At 39.5% G+C, this 19913-nt stretch overlaps 2 protein-coding genes across 2 annotated transcripts; both read left to right on the forward strand.

Moving 5' to 3' along the window:
* The first annotated feature begins 82 nt into the window (after positions 1-82).
* On the forward strand, positions 83-6366 carry anxa4 (annexin A4). The gene is made up of 13 exons (XM_028417276.1): positions 83-235; positions 1350-1402; positions 2002-2089; positions 2642-2736; positions 3517-3630; positions 3745-3835; positions 4396-4475; positions 4651-4707; positions 4787-4880; positions 5091-5186; positions 5391-5449; positions 5848-5970; positions 6153-6366. Exons 2-13 carry the CDS (start codon positions 1394-1396, stop codon positions 6210-6212), a joined length of 966 nt encoding a protein of 321 aa, XP_028273077.1. The 5' UTR covers positions 83-235; positions 1350-1393; the 3' UTR covers positions 6213-6366.
* Positions 6367-12601: 6235 nt separating this feature from the next.
* Positions 12602-17933, forward strand: LOC114443937 (prolactin-releasing peptide receptor-like). The gene is made up of 4 exons (XM_028418320.1): positions 12602-12688; positions 13298-13451; positions 15778-16241; positions 17300-17933. Exons 3-4 carry the CDS (start codon positions 15796-15798, stop codon positions 17931-17933), a joined length of 1080 nt encoding a protein of 359 aa, XP_028274121.1. The 5' UTR covers positions 12602-12688; positions 13298-13451; positions 15778-15795.
* Positions 17934-19913: the final 1980 nt, after the last annotated feature.

A 19913-nucleotide genomic window follows, 5' to 3' on the forward strand; every position in this document is an offset into this window, starting at 1 on the left:
TATTGGTGGCTCGTTACAGGGGTCTCCCATCACAGCCGATGTTCCGTGAACGCCGCAGTAAACTCATGCACGTGCACGAACATGCACGCGAATAGGAGGGACCAGTGAAACCTTTGCATCACAGTGGGAGGAGGAGAGCCCCTGTTACTTATAAGCCATAAGTTTCCCGGTACGGTGACGCTTTACCTCCTCGACAGACGCCGGCTCCTGGCTGAGTAATCTGCCCTACTACCTGGTAAGAGTCGGGTCGTTGTGTTGTTGCAGATGTGCGGTGTGAATGTGGTGGAGCAGAGCTCTCACTGAGGCGGTTGGTGCTGTCTCAGGCCTGCTGGGTGTGCCCATAAACTTCACGCCAACTTTAACTCAGCGCGCTGCTGATTGACTCGCTTTCGAAACGTTGCTTTAGCATTGTCTTGCATATTTATACACTTTTAGAGGTATAATTTTCAGTTTCATGAACTTGAACTGTAGTGAGTGTTTATTTTTAGCCACTGTCTAATTCCTGTTTCACAACTGTTGCTTAATTCCTTGTGAATTTGCTGACGTCTATGCAAATGAATTTAACTTATGAAGAAGAACTAGCTCTAAATGCTTTATACATTTAGGCTTGGAAAGCATTCATGCATGAGTATAGAGAATACACAAGTCCCTGCTCCTGTGATGTAAACTCAAAAATTACAGTATGAGATTCATGTAACTTTTAGTTATTGTGTAGTGGAATTAAATGCATTTATATCATCCCAGTCTGCTGATTGGTGTGTGTGTGTGTGTCTACAAATCACATGCTGTGTATTTACATCACAGAGCATTCAGGTGTTGCTGCGGACCTACACACAGAGTTCCGGCCACTATGTTTGATTAGTAAATGTCCCCAGTGTCAAAATCCAGGACAGGACAGGAGTTGAAGTAATAATACAGATTCATACTATGCTTAAAAACATAAAGGTTAATCCTTAGACAACACTCTCCAGGTAATAAACTAAAGAGCTTTTCTGACCTTGTTTTTATTTAATTGGATTTTGACAGATCTATGACAGCTACAAAGTGTGTAAGTTGATCCTCAGAGGCAGGACAAGGGGTAGGAGTGAAAACCCACAACCTTTGCTCTAAGTAGAGTAATTACAGGTGTGTCCAAACAGACACAACCTTAATGAGATTAGTTCCTGGAGCACCAAACAGCAGACACAAGAGAGCCCAAGTGTGTGTGTGTGTGTGTGATGGAAACCCTTTCTGAGATGATGACTCCATACAATATTGATTGGAGGTTAATGAGGGTTACATTCAAACCTGAAACAACATATGTGGTTCCTTTCTTCTCATGTCATAAATTAGTCTGTCTTTGTTTGTAGTTCTCTGGACCTTCACTTTGGAAATCTACACTCCTCCTTCTACAATGGCAGCAGTAAGTCCGTCCTATTGGTTCACCTGCGTGTCCACACATCATGCAGCATTTACATTTATTTGCATCATTTACTCATCATTTACAATAGACTCACAAAAGACAGACTTTATTAATTTGGTGCTCTCAGTCTTTGCTAAATAAATCCCACACATACAGAAACCAAGCAAAGTAAACAAAGGTGGGGAGACAAGGGGCCACTTTGTTTTCCCTACGCTTGCTCTGAGGATAGGCCCTCTTTCTCAAATAGTCTAAGCTATAAGTTTGAGAAACACATCATAAAGGAATGTATCATGAGTAACACCGCTGAGGAGCGTGAATAGAGAGAGATGAAACCTGTTTTGAGGTCGAAGAAGAAAAAAACAAAAGGCTTAGAGCAAATTATTACCTTAGCTCAGAAACTGTATGCACAGTTTCAGTGCTATACATGGAACACATTCTAATTATAGCAGTCTTACAGAGAGCTTGCACAGTATTTGAGGCAGCTTTTCTCTACATTTTGAAATTGGAAAATAAGTCTGTGTGTGTTATCAGCTTTGTGTCTGATTACTTTATTCCTGTTAAAGTAGATACATGCTTGTTCTGTTTTTATGTATTTGCAGATTGTAAACCGTGGAACAGTTACTGAGGCAGCTGGCTTTAACGCAGACGCAGATGCCCAGAGGCTCAGAGAAGCCATGAAGGGAACTGGTGAGTGACCTGGCCACGCTGTCATCCAGTAACCATCATGAGCTCAAGATACATATTTGGAGAGTTTGGCCTCCATGGAAAGAAGCTCTCTTCTTCAGTCCCTCCCTTTCCCTGTAGGAAAATATAATGTTAGTGTTTCTTTGTGCTTGTGTTGTCAGGGCTGCTTTTTGGAATTCATCATCAGTTTCTTATACAACCTTGTACTCCTGAGGGAAAAAGAATCCTAACTTTGCTGATCATGTAGAAAGTAGAAATCTCATTATAGAGTCACAATCAGACATTCAGGATAACATTATTCTCGTATTCTCAGCTCATTTTTGGCACGGAATTTTGATGCTGTTAGGGTTAATTTTCGTAATCATCTTCCCCTGACTCTAGTTTGGGCTCCATTGCAAATACCTAGTTGCTATGCCAACTGCAACAAACAATTGTGTGCTAGAATTGTCTCCTTGGCTGCAGCACTGATATCTGATCTGTTGGTCAAACCTTTCATTTCTGAGAAAAGCACTATAAAGTCTAAAGTATGATTCTCATTATGATATGTTTTTTCAGGCACTAATGAGGCAACCATCATCGAGGTCCTAGCTCATCGTACTATCGCTCAAAGGCAGCGCATTAAAGAGGCCTACAAGCAGACAGTGGGAAAGGTGAGATGTTTGGCTGTGCAGTGCTCAACTGCTGCAAAAATGTGAATTAAAGGGAAATAATGAAGAATGAAGCAGAGAATTTTAACATCAGCCCATTGGCAGCAGCAGTGGATGTGTCATCTCTTATTCCACTGTTCACTCACTTCACTTTTTTAACTTTAGGTGGAGTTTTGTGGTGCTAACACAGCATTGATTAAAGTTAACCATTAACAGAAATGAACAGCAGCTGTAGATATAACAGACAAACAGGGCCTTGTAATCTTTTGGAAAGACGAAGGTTCCCTGCTATAAAAACAAATACTGATCCACAGAGCTGTGACGGTTCCTTTGTTCCATGATTATATGCATCAATATATTAACCAAAGAAGAAGCCAGTTTGTTTTATTATATTGATTTAATGAGATAATAACTGATTGCATAACTGACTGCACTGTGTCCAGTTAGAGCTCCATAGATGAACTGAAAGTTCACTGGTGGGGGAACTACGGGAAAAGCAAAAGATTGTGAGCAGAGACCTTGTAGGCAGAAAGAGTGAGTCATGCTTCACATGGCAACACCCACTTGCAGTCACACAGGAAAGTTTTGTGGAACAGCTCCTCTGTTCACAAATCTGTCCAGAAACCACACCCTCTGGTGGAGCGCTGCTGTAATGTGTGAAGCCATGTGTCAGGAATATTAAACCAATGTCAGATCTATAACCTGGTGTCAATACAGATGCATGTTTTAAATAAATATATGTAGTACTGTGAATGACTCTCAGTCCATCTGTCCTCTGTGCAGGACCTGGCTGATGATCTGTCCTCGGAGCTGAGTGGGAACTTCAGGAGTGTGGTTTTAGGTCTGCTGATGCTGGCCCCTGTGTATGACGCCTACGAGCTGAGAAATGCAATGAAGGTCCTTATGTTACTCAATACATCTGATGGATCTCTATATTTCTCTCAGTTATAACAGATAATTTAGAATAATCCCTTAAACCAACTATTTTCTTGGCTTAATGATTCGTCACAGGGGGCTGGAACAGAGGAGGCCTGTCTCATCGATATCCTAGCTTCAAGGTCAAACGCTGAAATAACAACCATCAACGCATTCTACAAGAAGGGTGAGCGAGACATAAATAGGATTTCTGGCATCAGGTCACTGTATATCTCAGTGTCTGTTTGGGCCTGTGGTTTATGTGATATGTGATATTGTGTACCATTGACTAAGCCTCTGCTCTATGTTAGGAGATGCAATGAAAACCATTAGAAAACAATGCATGCAGTAAATTATTCATGAAAGCCATTGCCTGTCTATGTGTGGCAGTTTGTTTGCTTATTTGTCCTTCTGTGGTTGGCAAGTATTTTTAGAGTGGTTTAAAAATGGCTTTGTCTGTTTTCCATATAAATACATTTCTGTCTGTGTAGTGTTGTGTGGCATCACTTTGTGCATATTATACAGCCTAGACTGGAATCATAATGAATATTAATAGAATTCGGTTCTGTTTTATATATTTGTCTCACAAACTTGATCTATGAATATTGTCTGGATTACTCTGCAGAGCAGATATCAGCCATATGTAGCTAAAGCCACATGTTGGCTTTGTGTCTGTCAGCTTGTTCTCAGTTAAACAGATATTGTATTACATGTACCTGAAGTTCTTTGTCACATATTACATTGCAGAATATGGGCGGAGCCTGGAAGACGCTGTGTGCGGGGACACATCTGGAATGTTTCAAAGAGTTTTGGTCTCTCTGCTAACGGTGAGCACACACAGCCTCTTCTAGCTTGGATTGTGTGTGGTACATAGTGATTTATATAGATGAAAGGAAGGTATATCAGAAGGAACCTGTGGTGAAAATGTTATCATTTCGTTCAGGCAAGAGGAAGTGTGTCACTTCTGCATGGTAAAACCGCTTGTTTTCTCTTACGCTGCAGGCTGGACGGGATGAAAGCAACACAGTGGATGCGGCCCAGGCTGTTCAAGATGCGAAGGTAGAGCTTCAGGTCCTAAAATGAAGTGGTGTTTTAAGTCATAACTGTTAGTTTGAGTTTTCACTGCTTGTGATTGTAGGACATCTACGAGGCCGGGGAGGCTCGATGGGGCACAGACGAGGTTAAATTCCTCACTGTGCTTTGTGTGAGGAACCAAAACCACCTGCTGCGAGGTATTCTAACACATATCATATCAAAATGGGAAATTCTTGTGTTTCATGGCATGTGGTTGTGACTGCATAGCCTTTCACTGACCCCTGCTGGCATTTCCTCAATCAAACACTCTTTGTTGAATCACACAATTCACAAATGAACAAAATGAACAACGTCTCCTTGTATACAGTGTTGTGCTGCTCCAGTGACTCTGCTGTTTCCTCCTCCAGTATTTGAGGAGTATCAGAAGGTTTCTGGGAGAGCCATTGAGGACAGCATCAAGAGGGAGATGTCAGGCTCTCTGGAAGACGTCTTTCTGGCCATAGGTCTGTCTCGGTGTCCTTTTCTGTTATCTATGTTTAGTAAGACTTTAATTTCAGGAAACTAGCATATTTGTAAGCTTATAGATGTTTTTGGGGTTACTTTATAAGATCAAATGACTACTGGCATTGTTTTTATTGTTATTTATTTTGATTCTGTATTGTGTGAGCTTTGTGTCTCATTCAGTGGAATTTATTTTCTGTTTACAGTGAAATGCATTAGGAACAAGAAAGCCTTTTTTGCAGAACGATTATATAAATCGATGAAGGTAAGACCATTTTGTCATGATCATGTCATTTTTTTTAAAGCAGCATGTGCTCACGAAAAAATAGCATCCCGATGTCATCCGAACATTGATGCAATACAATAAAAAGTTAAAGTGTAAGGACATAGGGTGGGGTATTTAACGTTGCAGACGTCCAATGAGGAGTCTGTGGTTTGACTACTGACACCTTGAGCTGTTTTGTTTTCACCTGCAGTAAATTTTGTTTTTAAGTTTGACATAAAACAAAGTACTGGTTAAGGTTAGGGATTAAAAACAGGGTCAGGGATTAGGTAAACTGCTGTCACATTTTCATTTGATTACTTATCTGTAGATAAACAAAAATATGTTGTACAAACAAGTCTAGCACAATGTGCAATGTCATTTTCTGTCTTTGTTAACAGGGGCTGGGCACCACAGACAGTGTACTCATCAGAATAATGGTCTCCAGGGCTGAGATTGACATGCTGGACATTAAGGCAGAGTTCCTGAAGATGTATGGGAAGACTCTCTACTCCTTCATCAAGGTGAGGCGCTGAAGAAGTGGGACGTAAAAGACGTGGTCAGCAAAAGCTTTTTTGGACATCAGCTGTGACACAATAATGGCAATGAAGACTTAATGTGATGTATTTGTGATGAGTGAATAAAGACATTAGTGTTTGCTTCCTAGATGATTTGCAGTAATTCATCTGAATTTCTGTCTGTTTAGGGAGACACATCTGGTGACTACCGCAAAATCCTGCTGGAGCTGTGTGGAGGAGAGCAATAGAAGTACCAGGACATCTGCCAGCTTTATTCCACCAATATGGGCCTTTTCTTACATTTGTTCTTTCATCTTTCATTTACATTTCAGTGATTGACACAGTGCATTGTTTTCCTGTTAAATGTTTATACCAATTAAACCAAAGAACACTGACCTTTTACACATCTGTGCGTTTCTGTTATTGATTCTGTGTTTAGGATGAAATAATCGCATTAGAGAGACGGAGATATATTTGCTTCTCACGTCTTTAAAAACCTTAGATGGATGTTATTGGCTTCCTGCTCCCTCTGCTGTTACTGGGCACATCATCAGTGAAGTCCATTTGTTTAATTGGCAGCGATTCCTCATTTGTCGAGTCAGCTCTGCATCATTTTGACCTAATTACATTAACAGGATGCTAGCTTGATTTGGGAGGCTGTAAAGTGTGCTCTAATCAAGTAAAAGAGGACATCACATCGCTCGTACAAAGTTACAGCTCCATCTCTGAGCAGTAAGACTGAAAATCAATGTGCAGTGGTTTTTCCTGAAGGTGACCACTAGGTGGAAGCAAAACAACTGTCCATGAAGTCTGAAGCTACTGCAAGCAGTGAAGGAAAACATGGCCCATCACTAATACTAGAAATCTCAGCTTCTAGTACTGAGCATACAGAGCATGTGGTTTTTGCTAATGAAGCTAATCTGTTCTCTCTATAGGCAAATAACCCAATCAGTCCCTACACACACAGCATGGTGTATATGGGAGGATCACTAAGCCCTCATTATATCAGTTGTTTACCAGTCTCCATCTTACAGACAACAAACTGCATCCATTTATGTCTTTCTCTGAGAGGCTGCCACCCACTGTGGCCACCTGGAGAAAACCTCATTTCGCCAGTTCTGCGTTCTTAACACTTTCCAAAGCAACCAAGGGCAATTTTTTACACGCCTCTGTGCCATCGACAGCCACACAGCATTTCTTTAATTTCCTGTTCAAACATCACTGTGAACATAACTTTCAACATCACAATGTTTCAGAAACATCTTGGGGGAATTGCTCTTCATATCACTCACTCAAGGTTAGTTTGGTGGATAAATGTCAAAGGTGACTGTAGTAGACTGATGCATTACACTGCAAGGACAGCAACAACCAAAGTCACAACATGTTTTAAAAACATTTGACATCATTGGGATACCATTAGCATATAATACCAAATGAAATGCTTTCAACAGTTTTTAAAGAAACCCTTCTGTTTTATTGTGTTCAGTATAAATCCTTTTTACGAGCACCTTTATTTATTCGGATTTGTGGCTCAAGGTTTAGTCATTAGACACAAAAAGGATTGGTTTTTCATTGTCTACTATAAAACACCAGTTAATGAACGTAAACACTATACAATATTGTTTGAAAAAGAGACATCCATCCAGAGAGACAGGGAGAGAGAGATAAACTTGTTTCCATCATTTGAATAATGATCCAGGAAAATGACCCAAGGCTGAACGTGTTTTTATATTGTAAGTAGTTTTATTTAAAAAATTAAATAACTCCAGCAACATACTGATACAGGTCACACATTTTCTTTGCCTTCTCACAGTTTTTTGATGATCTTTTAGTAGTCCTGAAGAGGTGAGTGTTTACAGTGTGATAGAAATGCAAGAGATATGGTTTATGTTTTGGGGGTGATACGGTTCATTATCCTTGAATAGAACATTACTTAATCAAGAACAGTACTGTTGACCTTACAAGGCACACAGCCTGGGTCCTGAAGGTCTCTCAATGCATAGCACATGTTGTTTTCTATTACTCAGATAAGTCCATACCTCTGTCTCCAAACACAGAATGCTCTATCTAAGCTAGGGAACACCCGGTTCCCCTGACTGTCCATGTCCATGTATCCTGCACAGGTTTTTTTCCTGATGATGACGCCTCCACAGCTCAGGAACAACACAAAGATGTTGTTGTTCCATATTTCACTGTAAGCAGCACATGAAGTACTGATACATGCTTAACTGAACAGAGTAAACTGAAACAAATAGCCCATTTATAGGTGAAGGTAATGCAAAGAGTAAAGAAAAGAAACACTGAAAAGAAGGAATATCACACAAAGTAGCTCAAATATTACCATGGCAACATAAGACCTACGGCACATACATACTGTACGTTGACAGGTGTTTACATCAGAAGGATGCAGAGACAAAAGATAGCCTACCTATCACCATCAAATCATTGTTATTATTAACTGTCAACTGTAATAAATGTGTGCAGCTTTATATCATCATTTACAAGCAACAGCTTGAAGCACAGCATACAGACTGGAAACTGAAGCTTCATCTGTGAAAATGTGATCAGAAAAAGAAAACCGGAAGAAAAAACAGCAAGCTGGAGGAATTTAAAAACAAATGTACATCACGTCCTGCCTTAACATTTAAAACAAGATGACAAATGCAGTATGTGACTATTTAGAAAGGAGCAAATAACACTTTCCTACTGTGTATGATAGTCTGTGTACTCGCAGACTTTGGGAAAATGTCACCAAATTACTGGAAAGCTGTGAATGTAGCTAAAAAAAGAAAGAAAGAAAGAAAGGCCAGAGCAACACAACACTGCAGAGGAGCTGTGTGAGACTGTTCTCCCAAAAACAGCGTCATCCTCATGTATTCTTCATGCGTGCAATCTGTATGCACAGCGTACAGTAGCCACTATCAGTCTATCAGATCATAAGTTGACAGCTGCAGCGAAAAGTGACGGCAGCATGTCAGTAAGCATATAAAAGTAACATGTACGTGTGTGACTTTAATTCAGTGTAAAGGTTTGATATGTCAATATCAGCATCAATCATCGGCCAGAATTCAACATCACACACCCCTTATTCTGCAATTTGTGTCTTCTTTTTAAAGAAAAAAACCTTGCATGTAAACCTTTCCTGCAGCACCAGTCAACCACTGAACTGCTGAGCAGAGTGAGTCTGGCACATTTGATAATTATTTTGCACTATGTAATTGAATATGTGTTGCACCCCTGCTCCCCACACACATGCTTCCAAAGCATAACAAGCTGTGACTGACATGAGCAAGATGCTCACTCTAGCTGCAAAGTTCTGTTGAGAACTGTAGATGTTTAATTTTATTTTCATAACTCATGTATGAAAATCACTAGTTGCCCTTAAGACTGCTTGCTAATTTTAATTACAGTTTCAAAGCAAATGTTAGACCCAAACATCATCAGGAATTAAACTTGGAATCACCTCAGGAGACACCTGAAGCTCCAATACACTCATAATAACACAACAACTTTGCAAACATCTCACAGCAAAAGTCTTACAGCCTAAATCACGCTCTGCATCATTATTCAGTGCCTTCATCGTCATTAATGATCCATGCAACTTTAATCCCTCTGTAATCTTGGCCTTCCTGCTTGGCCCCTTCTTCGGTTTCATACAGATTTAAAACATTTTTATTAGTGAATTTTAAGGCTCTACATGACAAAGCCCCCAATATATTATGGAACTGCTGACCCCAGATGTTCCTGCATAGGAGCCTTGGTGACAAAGGGCCATAGTTTGGCTGTCACAAAAAGCTCCGGAACAATTTAGCCACTGAGGCTGTGTGAACTTGACTGCATTTTGTATTTGTATTTATTATATACTTATGATTTAGCTCTTACCTGAAGTTTACACAAACAAAATGTTTTATTTTAGATTTAAGATTTTATCCATACACTCTCTGCACACCAGTGCATAAATTCGGCAGCTATATATTCAGGTATATTCAAGTGCACACTTGAGCATTCATTCAACCTGCAAATCATTTAGCCCCCTTAGGCATATAGGAAAGGGCAATGCAGGAAATATAAAATGAGAAAAATCCATTTCCAGAGGATGGTGATAAGTTGAAAAAAAAACTGAAAGAGAGATATTGTATGTGCTGTGCATGGTTAGAGCGAGGGTCAGGCCTTAAAGGGGCTGAGGGACAGGCACAGGTACTGATAACAGCCGTATAGTACAGACTGTGGCTGAAAGTCACATGGGAAGGCGGGAAGCTGTGTGTAGATTAAAACGATGCAAAGCACAGTCTTATCTTCACATTTGATAAACTGGACTATATCAAATATCAATAGTCTGCACATAGAAATGGACATTTGTTCAAAATCCATCTAAATGTAGACACATAACACACACACACACATACGCCCTTATTTGAAGTCCGTCTGTATCTCTTCATTCAAAATAGATGTGAGCTTATTAAACATTGTTTAATGCAGGACACATTTCCTCTGCCAGGATTTAACATATTACTGCCAGCTGTCAACACATTTAGATCTGATTCTGAGCAAAAAAAATCAAAATGAAAATGAGTCACAGAGCTCTGCATGTTATGCAAAGAAGCCATTTGCTGAAGTAATTTGAACATCTGTGGGGTTATTTGTAGTCATGTTTGTATAGATTTATTCTTTAATGGCTAATTTGTATCATTACTTTAATGTTTAGGGACATTTTCTGAAAAAACATGTGTCAGAATCAAGACAACCTTTACAGTCAACTCACATCAGAATGTGCGTGAGCTGAATAGGAACAAAGCTCTTAGTTTTCATGCTCCATTTTGTGTCTTTTGAAATATTTCTTGTTTCATCATCATTTTTTTTTTCGTTTAGTTTCAATCATGTATTTCTGTCATGATTTCGGTGAAAAATAATTGGCGTGGAGAATGTCCAGCTGTGTTGCATCAAGTTATTTTCCTTCTAAAAACTTTCTCTAAATTGTACTTTCTAATTTGTTATCGAGTTTGCAGATTGTTGGTTATTCTGGTTTTGCAGTTGTTTTCCAGGAAAGATCCTGAGTGTTTTAAATTAACAAGAGTTTAAAAACACAGCAGCAGCACAGCAGCAGGACAGATCGGAATAAAAGAAGCTTTCTATTTGGAAACCTAATTGTTGTTGTTTGTCAGCTCACACTGTTTAAGCACCTGTTAATGACATCTGTCGGTAGGGAGACTTCATCATTAACCAAAGTTAAGTTTTCAAACTTTGGAATGAATGAATGGTTCTTTAGTGAAATCACTTAGAGACACTTGGATGATTTTTAAATGATGGATGCTTGTCAACAGATGGTTTGTTTCCTTACTAATCACTCCACACTGGCCATATTTGCATCAACCTCATATTTTAGCATTATTTAATGGACAAAACAAATAATAAAATATTCCCACTTTGTGATCTCTGGAGCCACAGGTATGCTTTTGTAAATGAAAGCACAGCAGAGTCAGGCACATGTCGCCTCCTACATAGACCTGTTGATGATGTGACAGGATAGATTTCCTCTGCCCTCTTGGGAACATATTGATTCTTATTCCTTTTGTCTTCCTTCTGTCTCACTGTTTGACAAGCCTGGTAATAAAAATAGCTTGCAGTAGACTCATTATTAGTGTGTATAGTATTTGAATGTACTGAAATTATGCTGCTTTCACTTGCTGCTTGTATAAGTAGGCACAAAGGAACGCGTTATCGTATTTTCCAGGCTCAGTAGTGAGATCATTGTCTTGTTTGTAAGACAGTTTATGCTTTCAAGAAGCCTGGTTTTACTTAAAAGCAGCTGCAAAGCAGATACACTGTGTATCAGACACGGCACAGGGATAAAATCCTATACCTGTCGTGTTTTCTGGATGAAATTTATTCCAGTTAATAGGAGTAAGAAGAAGAAGAAAGAAGAAAGGACAGCTGAGTTCTTGGTAATACTTGGTATACTGTATGTAATCCTAATACTACAATGCAATGGCATGTTGTCATTGATTTCCAGTGAGAGCTAATATCTTAGCAATGAAGCAGTGAAGTTGTGTGTATAGGAGTTAAGGTTTCAAAGAATTAAAAACTAAGAAGGAAGCAAGAAGCTCTGTATTCTGTGTGGTAAGCAGTACATGTGTGTGTGGAATGTAAAGGTCACAAACCCCCATCTTTTTTCTGTTTAAAATGCAACACAATTTGAGGTTTTTTGTTTTCTCCATTATTCAGCTCGCTTAAATCCTGCAATACCAAACAGCCTTCCATCAAAGTGTTTTTAATTGTTTTTATGCCAAAAAACTCCAACATTTCTACATAGCCACCTCTGTTTCCCCTTAATAAATTCACGATTTCTGAAAAAAACAGCCCTTTGATAATTAAATTAAAAGTCTGTAGTCTGGCAGTGCGTCTCCACAAACAAACATAAACCATCAATCTGTCAGGCGGAGTCTCACACATGACTCTCTGCAGTAGATCGATAATTACCTGAGATCTGATGGTGCTGACCAGTTCAAAATCAAACTGCCGAGCTACACGTTAATCATGTTGGGTCTTTGCCGTCTTATTGGCTCCCTGTCATTTTCCCATGCATCCTCTCTCTCTCTCCTTCTCTCTCCTCTCTGTGTTTTATACCAGCAGCAGTTACAGCTCACTCACTGTGGAGACACACACAGGGAAGGTCTGCTCTTCACACTCCTTATCTCATCTTTGAGTCAAAAAAAGACCAGCACAGGTAAATTACTGCCTCTTGCCTCGTCTTTCAGAAGTAGTAGAATTTATTTTTAATTTTATTTTTTTTAGTAATAGATATATGATGTTTTGACTTGGCTAATGTTTTATCTAAAATTAGTTGAAATATTCATATATATGTATATGGTTCTTTATAAAACTGCATCGACTCCTTTCATTGTGTTTGGGAATTTAACATTTGCATGTCACACAGACTCATATGCAATGACAGGAATTACTTTCAGGCTATGTGTTCATCTATGCTGGCCAGATGCATGTCAAAATATACATGGTGAAAGATATTAGCGTTGTGGGTCATGGGTCTGTTATGTAATCCTTCTTGACATTTTAATCTGAGGGTCCATATCTAGGATTCAATAATAAATTCACACTGTGTAAATAATAATGTGGAAATGTGAAAGAAGCTGCAACAGTCTCATCATGGTGGATGGTGCACATGAACAAATCTGTTCCAAGGGACTGAAATCAGGAACAAAGACAAGGTGTTTGTTTGTGATTACTTAAATAAAAAATATACAGTACAGAGTTTTTTGTAGTTGATGCTTTACAGGTTTTAGATTTAATTTTTCCTTTTTTCTTCATTTTTTTCCAGATATTTCAGTGAGTGCTGTTAAATAAAATAACAAAGTAGCTGAACACTTTCAACGTGATGAAAATCTCCTGAGATTTGTTGGCAATCAGTGAAACAGGAACAGTTGGTTCAGGGAGGAGAACCAGCCGAGCTGTAACAGCTTCAGAAACACAAGGTGAGTTCACATTATAGTGAGGCAGAAATTCTGTGGCAGACAGATGTTTCTGGACACTGTGTTCAGATCAGAAGGTTGAAGCGAGGCATCTGGACTTGTAGAGTTTTCTTAAAGATGTTCGCTGCTCTTCCAAGCAGCTTCATCAGTTCTAACTGGTGGGGAAAACAGGATTTATGTGTGGTGGAGAACCTCAGTGGGTGGGGTGGGTCTATGAGAAACAATAGCTCTAACCGTCTCCATCCCTGTGTTGGTCTGACTGACTGCGTCTGGTGTGTTTGATGACTGGCTGCTTGATGTAGCTGCTTGGAGGAGCAGAGAAAACGTCTTCAAGAAAACTCCAAAGTCCAGACGCCTTGCTAAAAACCTTCTGAATGAAAATGACCTGGATGACTGAGAATCTTCATCAACATTGTGTTCAGACTTTTCTGCAATGCAAAAAAAGGCAGAGTTCAGTGCAGTTAGCCATGGAAACAAAGTGCAGCAAGGGAGTTTGTGTTTCTCAGATTTCTGTATAATGGGTAATATTATAATTGGATAATATCCAGCAGTACTATGGGCAGAAACCAGTGACAACATGGTGAACCCATGAAGTAAACACTGAAGTAAATGAGTTTCCTCTCTCAACATCCAACACAATGGCTGCATATAGCTGACTTTCATCCCTCTATAGCGTAATTTTCTATACAGACACAACACAGTGTTTTTTTCCTCAGGTCCATACAGTGTCCTTTGGTGTATGTGCTAATAGTTAGAATATCTGATCATTTCAGTCTCAGCCATGCTTAACGATGTATATTTGATTTTCTTTGTTGTATAGTGTAAAACAGATTTTTAAATAATAATAATAATATGTTTAATAGTTTTTTTTCCATTGCCTCAGCATAAATCAATTTTATATAGAATAGGTGGAGCGGTTTGGAAGAGGAAAAAAAAGAAAACGAAATACAGCCAGACAACACACAAACCTGGATTTTTTACCTTTTCTCCAATCTTTGATGTGTCCTTGGGAAATACACTTGAGTGGCTCCCAGAGATTGTAAAAGCCCTTTCGACTTCCTTTGAGTGAGTAGAAAATGCTTTATAAAAGCAGATCATTTACTGTTACAAAATATAAAGGCTGGAAAAAGGTTAAATCACTCGCTGTGTTGTACTTTAAAAGCTTGTGATCCGTTATGTAAAAGCTTCATCTTAAAAAAAAGTGAAGCAAAAACAAAGTACCCTCAAGTTCTCAAATTGTGCTAGCGAAGTCTAAGTGCCTGTAATTGTACAAGTGGAGCACTTGAGTAAATACTTCCTCCACTACTTATACTAATTAGTAGTGTGTGTGTGTGCAATGCTGCAGCTGTATGCTGTGCAATGTAGGTCTGAAATACTTGTGATAAATGTATGTGCTAAGCTGTAGCGCCACCCTGTTTGCACAGAGTGGTCTCAAGTAGTAAAGTATTTCTCACTGAATGGCTCAACGAGACATGTGAAAACACTACCAGCCACTCTGTGGATCATCACAACACAACAGCTATACATTAAGCTCTGCCTAGGATGTCAAAATGTTCATCCACAATCAAACGCTTCCAAACACAACAAATCATAAGTGGTTATAAGCAAAGTGTTGTGAAGTGATTTGCCACTGAGATTTATTATTTAGAATAACAACAAAAATATATAGGGTCCTACTCTAAACTTCTATACTACAGCTAATTTCACTGAAATGGCAGTGTTATGAACTGAACCCTGACGGTCCCCTGTGCTACAAGACCCACACAACCCTTTTTTCATTATCAATGAGGCATGGTAAAAACGACAGAGGGTTATTGTATTTCAGACTTTCCAATCAGCTGTGGTGCTGTTACTGATAGAAATGTAGGCCCATTTAAGTTCAAACATTACATTATAATTTCCTTCTACTTTCCTTTTCTCTATTATTCATTCTCCTTTATCTTATTCTGTGATCACCCTGAAGTATGTTATTTCAATTTAACTAGCAAAATGCAGTTAATTAGGCATGTCATGTAGAGTTATTGTGTCTGTGATAAGCGGGCAACAGTAATCAGGGTAACAATTACACTTATGTGTTAGAATGTCCTGCGGACAACCATTAGCCAACCAATTCCAGAAGTGTACAGCACTGGATGCATTCTCATTCCTGTACAATGGGCTGTATAATTATCAGCTCCTGTAATAATGTACTCTCTGCCACTCACTGCTGCAATGTGTCAGAGTAGATCAGTCTTTCTCTTTAGAATCCATGAACTCTTTTGAATGTCACTGTGTGTGCACCCTTGGGTTGAATGCATTCATTAAACAGCTCTTACTGTATTTTCAACAGTGCAGGAGCTTTGCCTCCATGGAGGGTAATCATAGTGGCTCCACTGGAAGCCCGCAGCCATCTGTGCCACAACAGACTGACGGGCAAATTTACGAAGTTGCCGTACAAAGTAACTCCACAAACCGCAGCTCCCAGTTTGCAGATGTGGCCCTGCTGCAGACGTTCAAGCCCCTCATCATCCCATGTTACGTGCTTGTAGTGGTGGTGGGTGTCTTTGGGAATTACCTGCTCCTGTATGTCATCTGTCGGACACGCAAGATGCACAACGTTACCAACTTCTTCATCGGAAACCTGGCCTTCTCTGACATGCTCATGTGTGTGACCTGCGTCCCCTTTACCCTGGCCTATGCCTTCAACCCACATGGCTGGGTTTTTGGCCAGTCTATGTGCTATCTGGTGTTCCTCATCCAACCTGTCACAGTCTATGTTTCTGTCTTCACGCTCACTGCTATTGCTGTGGACAGGTGGGTGGATCATTTATATTTTTCTTCTATTTATTCTAACTTCTTCATTTGTGTAACACCTTGTGAGAGAAAAGGGAGAGATAACCAGCACACTTATCTTATCTTATTCAATTCAATTCAAGTCAATGCAGTTTTATTTGTATGACATCTATAGGATGAATGCTGTAGATTATGTCGGGTCCCCCAGCAGCATGAGCCTAGGACAGCATAGCTAAATGATGGCTAAGGGTTAGTAGATCCTGTTCTAGTCATGGCCTGAGCCACAGCTACAAAATGTAACTGGAGGCCATAGCACACTAAGGCTTAAAGGTAGAGTAGGAGATTTTGAAAACTCAGTGAGAGTCAGCCAGATTTTGAAAGTAAACACACGCCCTTTACTCTCTGAGCTCACCCTGAAGCCACGCCTCCCAACCAGTCTGTGACTTCGGCCATCATGCACGAAGAGAGTGACAATCAGCTAACTCTACACACAGGTGCGCCTCGTAGGATTGGCTGATGTTTTTAGCGTTTTATAGCTTCCACAGATGATTAAAAAAACTGAAACTGCCGAACTAATTGGTTGCTATCGGATTGTAAAGAGAAGTTACACTAATTTAACATAAAGTGCATCAGAAGGAAATCTCCTACCCTACCTTTAAACTAACAAACAATCCATTCAGATAGGTATTAGCTTGTGAAAGTCATTCAAAAAGATTTAGAAACTGCTACCATCATCCATCTTACATTAACAATTATTATTCTATATTCTATATATATATTTTTATTTTTTGCTACATATAGAGCCCAAGGGAGCACCCGAGCATTCATTCCTTCTCTGTTTTAGACTACACTTCATAAGCGGAGTAGGATTACATTACTCATTATGAGCATAACTACTTATTAAAACAGTTTAACTAATACGTTAAGGATTTTCCACTCATGCGTACCGATTTTATGACCGAAATGTGACTAATTAATGCAATAATTAAATGTCATGTGTTTCAGGGCTTGTAATTAGTCATGCATTAATTAGGTATGATTTTCATCCCCTGACCATAAACTACTACCCTTTATCGCAGATATTATGCAACAGTTCATCCCTTGAAGAAGCGCACGTCTGTATCCACGTGTGCTTCTGTCCTGACTGGGATCTGGCTGCTGTCCTGTGGTTTGGTTGCTCCAGCCGTGACCCACACCTACTACGTTGAGTTTAAAGAAGAAGGCCTCACTATCTGCGAGGAGTTCTGGCTGGGTCAGGAGAAAGAACGACGTGCTTATGCATACAGCACCCTGCTGGTCACTTATGTCCTACCCCTGTCAGCTGTCTTTGTGTCTTATCTCTGCATCACTGTCAAATTAAAGAAGTGTGTCGCCCCAGGCAACAGGACACAAGGCCAGACGGGTGCTCAGCAGGCTCGTAAGAGAAAAATCTTTCGCCTTGTTGCACTTTTAGTGTCTGCTTTTGCAGTGTGTTGGCTTCCTATCCATGTGTTCAACATGCTGCGAGACATTGACATTCACCTCATCAACAAACGCTACTTTTTACTCATCCAGTTGCTGTGCCACCTCTGCGCCATGAGCTCGTCTTGCTGTAACCCCTTCCTGTACGCGTGGCTGCATGATCGCTTCCGCACTGAGCTACGGAAGATGTTCAAGTGTCATCGTCGTATCGGAGTGTCTGCCAATCACTGTGCTGCTGGTGTGGTATTGTAGTTACCTGGTGGGTGCAAGGTGAAAGGTTACTATGGCTACCAATCCCTTCCTTTTCCAATGGGCACTAGATAAACACCAGCAAGGAGTGGTCCAATATCTCCCTGATCAGGAAAGACAAAGCATTATCAGTCAGGCACTCAGTGGTGTTCATCTGAGAGATCTGTAAATAAAGAACAAACAGTTTTGAAGCTGTGTGTGGGAGGCTGTGGCTATCACCATTTCGGCTGATTAATCCCAATATGGGCAAAGTGGGGAAGTGTGAGTGAAGCTGAGGCAGGTGGGTGGCCACATGAGCACAATGTGCATAAGCTTCAACATTTTAGTAGGAAAGCCAAAGGAATGCACTTGTGTTACTTCTTATTAACACCTTAAAGGTTGTCGCTTCACAACATTGACTTTACTGCAACCTTGTTACAACCTAGGTGTAAAAGTGATAGAAAGAAAGTGTTCATTCTCTACTGAGCATGTGCGTGCCTTGGAAGGATTTTTTTTCTGGGTACATTTAATAAAAAAAACAGTTTGTCAAAGCAACAGTGATGTTTAATGACAAAATATGTGTTTAAATATTTGAATGAGAATTCCTTTGAATAAGAAGAGATGAGTTCGAAAGGTGTCTCCAAGGACCAAGGAGAGGCCTAGCATTGGGTTGTGCATGATGTAAAAACATGTAGCTACAGTATAATGGATATAAAAATAAAATGAATCCATCAGCTCAAGTTGTATTTGTAAAGAGTCTGAGGTTGCCTCCACCTGGATGCTGCTGTCAGAACTAATCCTCCCGTGGTGTTTCACCCTGGAGCACAGTGGAATTAATTAAATTCATGACTTGTTTTTTTTAAAGCTAATCAATGATGAATAGATTCATTAATACATTGCATAAGTCATCAGCTTATTTCTAATCATAGTGTACTAGCTGAAAAAATATCCGGAGCATAATGTGGTGTTGCTCTTTGTGATGTGTGCTGTCTGATTTGTCGTTTGCCGACATGCCTCATTCTGCGCTCTCCTCTGCAGACTTATCTTCGCAGCTGGGCTCTTTCAGTAAATGTGTGAATTTCTGCTTTCACTAAAATAATGTAGCCTCACATCTTATACTGCATATAAAATGGGTGCTTTGATTTCTGCTCCTTTTCCTCCATCATAATCTTGTGTGAGCGTGCTTAGATATTCCAGAGAAATAACTTTGAATTGTGTATGTATGATTTGAGGTGTGATATGTAAAAAAAAAACATGTGAAGCATGTAAATTCTGAATAAAAATACAGAGATGAAATGACCTCACAGCTTTTGATCAATGTAATTGCCACAATGGCAGCAGAGGGAAATTAAATTCAGTCCCACTCAGTCACAGTGTGGGCGCCCAGATGAATTTACTAATTGAATCACAAGGTGAAGAAAAGTGTTGTATGAATATTAACTAGGCCTGATAACAATGAAAAAAAATGTGTTAATTTATTGACCAATTAAATTGGCATTCACACCAAGTATGCCTTTCACTTCCTGTATAGTGGAATGGTCTTAATTGTGAAGCTGTGAAGAGGAACCATTTAGCCCAATTCTGTTTGTAAAATTTCATGTGTCATGTATCTGACATTAGTGTCATCGGGGTGTTAATCATTAGAGAGGATTTACATGCAAAAAATTAAATTATACATCACACTCCAAAAGCATCAGAGCCTTTTAGCAGTGTGATTCTAAGTCTGATTTTTACCATTATATCATGGTATATCGCTTGTGGTTGTTTTCTTAAAAAAATACAGATGCTAAGTAATCAGACTAACTGACTAAATTAACATAAACATGGAGAAATAAAACCATGTTAACTGTTTAATAAAACTACTAATAAACCAAAAAGACAACTCATTTAAAACCAATTTTTTTAAAACATAAAAGCTTAGCATTAAATACGGCTCTATCGTTGGGATGCACAGTGATGTAGACACATTACTGAAATCAGCCAACAAAAACTCCATCCATCCAT

Source organism: Parambassis ranga, chromosome 12, assembly GCF_900634625.1.
Source record: "Parambassis ranga chromosome 12, fParRan2.1, whole genome shotgun sequence".
In the NCBI taxonomy this organism is placed as follows: domain Eukaryota; kingdom Metazoa; phylum Chordata; class Actinopteri; family Ambassidae; genus Parambassis; species Parambassis ranga.